The sequence below is a fragment of the Strigops habroptila genome, chromosome W, assembly GCF_004027225.2.
Source record: "Strigops habroptila isolate Jane chromosome W, bStrHab1.2.pri, whole genome shotgun sequence".
In the NCBI taxonomy this organism is placed as follows: domain Eukaryota; kingdom Metazoa; phylum Chordata; class Aves; order Psittaciformes; family Psittacidae; genus Strigops; species Strigops habroptila.
In genome coordinates, this window is record NC_044301.2 from 23,910,006 (window position 1) to 23,916,284 (window position 6,279).

At 60.7% G+C, this 6,279-nt stretch overlaps 1 protein-coding gene across 2 annotated transcripts; it reads right to left on the reverse strand.

The window, feature by feature from the left end:
* Nucleotides 1–324: 324 nt before the first annotated feature.
* On the reverse strand, nucleotides 325–3,086 carry LOC115619048 (iroquois-class homeodomain protein IRX-5-like). 2 transcript variants are annotated; one of them, XM_030511063.1, is made up of 3 exons: nucleotides 2,844–3,086; nucleotides 1,336–1,741; nucleotides 325–1,091 (listed from the first exon to the last, which is right to left on the reverse strand). In XM_030511063.1, exons 1-3 carry the CDS (start codon nucleotides 3,078–3,080, stop codon nucleotides 325–327), a joined length of 1,410 nt encoding a protein of 469 aa, XP_030366923.1. In that variant the 5' UTR covers nucleotides 3,081–3,086. The 2 variants fall into 2 exon arrangements, with proteins under 2 accessions (XP_030366923.1, XP_030366922.1); XM_030511062.1 differs by having other exon boundaries at nucleotides 325–1,088; nucleotides 2,844–3,080.
* Nucleotides 3,087–6,279: the final 3,193 nt, after the last annotated feature.

A 6,279-nucleotide genomic window follows, 5' to 3' on the forward strand; every position in this document is an offset into this window, starting at 1 on the left:
GGAGAGCGTGTGGCTTGCTTTTCACTTGTTTAAGACATTTCTGGGCGTCTTCCACCCAGCCATTTCCAATAGACCCTATAAACTTTTGGAGGGGTGCTGGGAGGGAGGGAAGGGGGAGCCAGTCTCTTTCTGTTTGCTTTCTTTTTGGTAGTGGAAAAATAACTGCGAAAGCAATTTATTATTTTTCTCAATAAATTAAAAAAACCCCAACCAAACAATAAAACAAACAAATAAAAAAACCCCCAACAACAACAACAACAAAAAAAAAAACAACAAAAAAACCCACCGCAGTCCCAGGAGGGGGTAAGGAGGAGAAAGCCGATATTAAATGTTGGACATACCTTTCTTCAGTTCGTAAGGTGAGTCCTTGCAAAGGTCTACCTGGGACTGGCTCCTGATCATTTTAGAGTCTTTAGCCAGACTCTCAGCTCTGCTGAGGACAGTCTGGTTTAATCCATTGAAGTGGGCGCCGGGGGCAGCAGCGGCGGGGCCGCCGGCAGGGTGCCCGTGCAGGGCCCCGAAGGAGCCGTAGTTCGTGTAACCGGAGTAGAAGGGCGCCGTGTAGTAGAGCGGCCGCGGCAGGACCGCCCCGTTGGGAAATAGGCACTGCGCCGCCGGCGAGCGCGGCCGCGGAGAAGAGCGCGAGGGGCCGCCGCCGCCCAGCACAGCAGGGCCGGGGGGGACCGGCTCGCCGCCGTTCTCCTTCGCCTTGTCCGCCGAGGTGGCGATCTCGGCCAGGGACCAGAGCTTGGGCTTGGCGATGGCCGACTGCTGCGGCGAGTGGATGACGGAGGAGCCGATGGCGGCGGACAGCAGCGGGTGCAGGTCGGCGGCGTGCGGCGGCCCGGCGGCGGCGGAGGGCGGGCGGTACAGCGGGGGCTCCTCGCCGCCCGCCGGTGGCGGCCCGCGACCCGCCGGGCACGGCCCCAGCAGGGAAGCGCCGGGCGCTTTGGGGGGGAGGAGCGGCCAGTCGAGCCGCTCCTCCGCCGGCTCTTTGCAATCCGAGTCGCTGAGGCCGCCCTCGGCCTCCCGGGGGCTGGGGGACTCCTGGAGGCGCTCGCAGCCTGGCGCTGCTTTGGGATCCGCCTCTCCTGGGGGGGCAAAGGGGGGGGGGGGTAGTTCTCGGGCTCGCCCTACGCCCCCAAACCAGCCCATCCACTTCGCCGCCCCCCCCTCCATTCCCCAGCTCCGCCGCCTCCAGTCCCGCAGCGCTGCCCCCCGGCTCCCCCCTCCCCGGCCGCCTGCTCGGGGGATCAGGCCGCCCCTCCGCTGCCCTGGGTTGGGGGCAGCCCCGAGGGCGAGGCCGCGGTGGCCCGGCCGAGCCCGCAGCCCTACCTGCGTCTGGCGTCCCGGGGTCCCCTTTGTCCTCCAGTTTCTGGATCTCGTCCTCGTCGTTCTTCTCCAGGTCCATATTCTCCTCTTCCTCCTCGTCCTCGCTGCGGTTCCGCGGGTTCCAGGTCATTTTGTTCTCCTTTTTGAGCCGCCGCCGCGCGTTGGCGAACCAGGTGGAGACCTGGGTGAGGGTCATTTTGGTGATGATGGCCAGCATGATCTTCTCGCCCTTAGTGGGGTAGGGGTTTTTGCGGTGCTCGTTGAGCCAGGCCTTGAGGGTGGCCGTGGCGTCCCGCGTCGCGTTCTTGCGGTACGCGGGGTCCCCGTAGGGGTAGGAGCCGAGCGGCGCCGCGTACGTGTGGTACTCCAGGGAGCCGGCGATGCCAGGCGTGTGGTCGTAGGGCGAGCCCTGGGGAGAGAGGGGAGAGCGGCCCGGCGGGAGAGGTCAGGTGGCCGCGGGGCGGCAATGACACGGCAAGGGCAGCGCCCGGTCCCGGGCCCTGCCCGCCTTCTCCCCCGGCTCCTTCTCGGGAGAACGGGTGGAAGGGCCGTGAGGCTCCGGCCCCATGAGGCCACCGGCCGCCTGCAGCAATACAGTGCCTTTCCCCCAAATGCAGACACGGAAAAGCGAGTGGGCAGCGCGGCGTGGGGCGGAAAACGGCGGGGGCACCCTTCCCCACCGCGCTGCGATCGCGGCGGGCAACCTGCCGGGCCCAGGCGGCCTAGCCGAGCCGGGCCGGGCCGGGCCGCAAGTCTGCCAGGCCAGGGGCGGGAGGAAGAGGAGGAAAATAAAGGGAAAACGAGAAAAGAAAGGAGAGAAGAGAAAAAGAAATAATAAAGAAGGAAGAGCAGAAAAAGGAAAGAAGACACTGTGAAACTCTGCCTACACCCTAAACCGAGGGGAGAAGCTGAGCAAAACTCCTAGGGTTTGAGGGAACCGCGGGGCACAGGCTGCGGCCGCAGCTCTGCGGCGGGGATGCCCCGGGCCGGCTCCGCTGGTGTGCACGGCGGTGCCCTTTTCTCCTTTCCTTCCCCGCGCAGCGCCCGCGGAGCCGCTCGCGGCCGTGGGATTAGAGCTCTGCAATATTTAAGCAGCCTAATTACCGCCGTGCAGGGGAAAGTTGCCCAGGGTTAATCGCCCAGGTTTCTCCCATCGCCGGCCGCTGCTGGGTTCATTCCCTTTTCAATCGCAACAAGCTGATTTTTGTGGAATTACGATTGCTGTTTTATAAAAAAAAAAAAAAATAAATTTTTTTTGGGGGGTGGTGTGTGAAATCGGTCCCCTCCTGCCCCAGCCCAGTCTCTCCCGGGCCGTGCCGGCGGCTCCCCCCGCTGCTGCCGCCATCGATGCGGGAAAGTTGAGCGGTAAGGCGGGGAGCCGTGCTCCCTTTTGTCCCCAGTATCTCAAAAATAAAATCCCAACAAAAAGCAGGCCCGGGGGAAGGGGGTTCAGGAGCCCGCGGGATGCCGCCGTACCCGGCACGGTGCCGGCTGCCTAGGGCTGCTCTTACCACGTAGGAAGTGAAGGCGGCGGTCGGGTCGGCGCCGTACTGGAGGTGGGAGTTGTAACCCGAGGGAGGGGCGGTAAAGGCGGTAGATCCGGCATAAGGGGAAAAAGCGGAGCCCAAAGAAGATCTCCCAAGTTCATCGGTCCTCGGTCCAGAGATCACGCTGGTGCTGTACGTCGGGCAGGAGTATAGAGCCAAGGATGCTGACGGCTGGTACAAGTAACCCTGAGGATACGACATGGCCAGGCGCACACATACACCCCGGAGCCCAAGCGCCGGGAGGGAGCCGCCGCGCTGCCGGGATGGGGCCGCTGCGGCCGCTGCGGCAGGGGCTTCGCGGGCGCCTCTCCGGCCTCGCCAGCTGGGCAGCGGCGGCACCTTGCTCCGAGCCGGGGCTACCGCTCCGCGCTCGCCTGCAGCCCGGCACCGCTTCCTCCTTTTTCTCCAACCCCCCCCCTCCCCGCTTCCCCCTCTTTTTTTTTTTTTTTCCCCTCTCCCTCGCTCGCTCTCTCTCTCCCCCTTGCACTAGGGGGCTTTTGGTTTTGTTTTTTTTTTATTTTTTCTTCTTCCTCGCTCTCGCTTTCCGAAGGGTCCTGCTAAGATGCTAAGTTGGAAATTGCAGCTCCTGACGCCTTCTGCGCGGCCCAGCGAGGCTCCTCCTTCGCGGGGTGTTGTCAGTGGAAGGACTGGCAAGACCCCGCTGGGCTGCGCGGCCCTGCCCAACTAGCGGGAGGGCTCCGCGCTTCCCTCGGCCCTCCCCGCGCTCGGAAGCTCAAGCGCGCCGGCTCCTGGATTGCAGACACCGCCGAGCCGTTTGAGATCGGCCCCAACTTTCTGCATGTGCTAAATACCGTGCGTAGCCGCGATGCGCCGGAATGCAAACCAATCAGTATATGAAAAAAATATAGATATTTAATAAGATTTGTTAGCCGTCCGGCTCCCCCTCTGGGCAGCCACCTATCCTCTTGCTCTCTGCCCCTTCCTCCACTAAATCACTGGAGGTGGAATAGACCGGTGTGTGTGTGAATGGTGGTGTTAGTTTTTCTTTTCTAAATAAAAAAGGCGGTTTTCAGCGGGGAAGCGCCGCGCCGCAGCCCAGACCGGACCGGACCGGCGGTGCGGGGATGCGCAGCCGGGCGGGGGCCGCCTGGGGCTACCGGACCTGTTGCGGCAGCTGTGCGAGCGGGATAAATCCCCGCCGATCAGGAGGAGATGTAATCTCCTTTGATTCCACCAGATAAATTTCCCCACAGGAGCATATCCCGAATTATTCCCTTCTCGCTTGTTTCCCTTCGCGGCTGAGGCAAGGCGCTGCTCCCGCGGCCGTGGACCCTGCCCTCCGCGGGGCTCCGCGTCCCCCGCCACCAGGCATCCACGGGGCAGGACCCCCTCGCTCAGCCGCGCCTTTCCCGGGGGGACGGAAGCGATTTAACTACTTTTTTTTTTTTTTAAATCTTGCAACTTTTGCATCCCCCGGCCCTGAGTCTTCTCGCCGCTGGCCCCAGCGGGACGGACGCGGAGACGCGTAGAGCGGTGAGTGTTTTAAAACGGGCAGGCCGAGGCAGGCGACACCGACGCCTCCCGCCCCGCTCCCTCCCTCCGGGGCTCAGTCCCGGCGGCAGCGGCCACAGCCCCGCTGCCAAACGGCGGGGCACAGGCTGAACTTTCACGAGCAGCCCCGCTGCGGGGCGGCAGGATGGGACGGGACAGGCAGAGAGCGATCTCCTCGGTGTCTCTGCGAGGGATCCCGGCAGGACCGAGGCGGGCGCGGCACGCACTACACTCCCCAGCAGCCCGTGGTCCCGCCCCTGCCCGTCCCCGAGCGTGACTGGCTATCCTGCGGCCGGCGGTATGCCCTCCCCTTCTTCCATTGGTCCGGGGAGCTGTCCGTCAGCGCGGGGCGGGACGGGGTGTGGAGGGGTGGTGGGGCACGCGGCGTGGTTGCTGAGGAATTCAGAGGTGCTGCTCCATTCAGCCCGGGCGGCTGCGGGCTGTGCCGGCGAAGTGAGGAAGCGGCGGCGGCGTATCTACCGCGCGGCAGGACGGCGGGGCCGCGGAGATCGGTGGCAGCGCGGAGCCGCTGTCGGTCCCGGCCCCGGGTAGGTGTCCCGCGGGGCCCCGCAGTAAGACGGTGATCGCGGGAGCGGCGTACGACGAGGCGAGGTGGGTCTTGGTACACTCCTCGGTGCGGCTGTCGAGCAGCGCTTTGCCTGGTGTTTCCTTTCTTTCTCTAATTTTCCCGTGTTTTAATTTATCTTTATTTATATTTTCTAACGTGGAAGTGTGCGGTGTGCCGTCTCTGCAGTCCCCGTGACACCCGGTGCCCGGGCAGGCTCTGTCGGCGGATCCACACTCCCTTACACGCTCACTCCACACAGGTGCGCACTTCCACCAGTTTCAGCGCACGGTGTCACCGGTGTTGGTCCCTCGACTCATTTCAGCTACCGCTCTAAGGCAGTCCTGAGTTCAGCTGTAACAGTTATTTTTCTCCTTCCTAGTAGCTGATACAGTGCTGTGTTCATATAAACTGAGGCGAGTCACCCGGAAGGGCAGATCGCTGCTCGGGTCGGTGTGGGTATCGGTCAGCACGTGGTGAGCAACTGTACTGTGCATCACTTGGTTTTTTGTTTTGTTTTTTTTTTTCCTTTTCCCCTTTTAGTTTTATATTCTCTCTCTTCGTTGTTTCCCTTATAATTATTATTATTACTACTAGTAGTTTTATATTATACTTTAGTTATTGGACTGTTCTTATCTCAGCCCGTGGGATTTACATTCTTTCGATTCTCCTCCCAACCCATCCGGAGTGGAGGGGAAGGAAGGAGTGAGCGAGTGGCTGCATGGTTCTGAGTTACTATCTGGGCTTAAACCAGGACAGTTCTTTGTGGCACCCAACGTGGGGCACGAAAGGTTGAGATAACGACAGATCTGACCAGAGTGTGTCTAATCGTTTTTGTGATAAGCATTCATTGTTTCAAATTAATAGTCACTCCTCACAATGCTGATTTATTTACTCTCAGAGTTGTTGCGCTTGATCTCAGAGTTTCAGCATGTCATACCTTACAGCCAGTATTTCCTGTTTTAGTGTTTATCAGCTGGGGGGCCTGGGCTAAGGTTATTGTTTCACTGTACTTCGTGGTAATAACTTGTAATTCAATAGACTCATTGATCCTGAAACTGGTCTGGCTTGCATTCCCAGCGTGGTCATCACCTCTATATTTTGGGAGGTATATAATGGAATTTTTCAGCAATTACACACGGTTTTTTTTCTCGGGGGGTCAACCTATGAAGGAGACATTCCCTTACACCCCACCCCACCCTGTTCCGCCACCAGGCTATTTACAGCAGCATTTGAGAGTTCAAAAGGTTTTGGATGCCCTGTGAATAACTTTGGGACCTGCCTGCTGCTTGTGCTGGGGACCAGCACGTTGGCACACATACA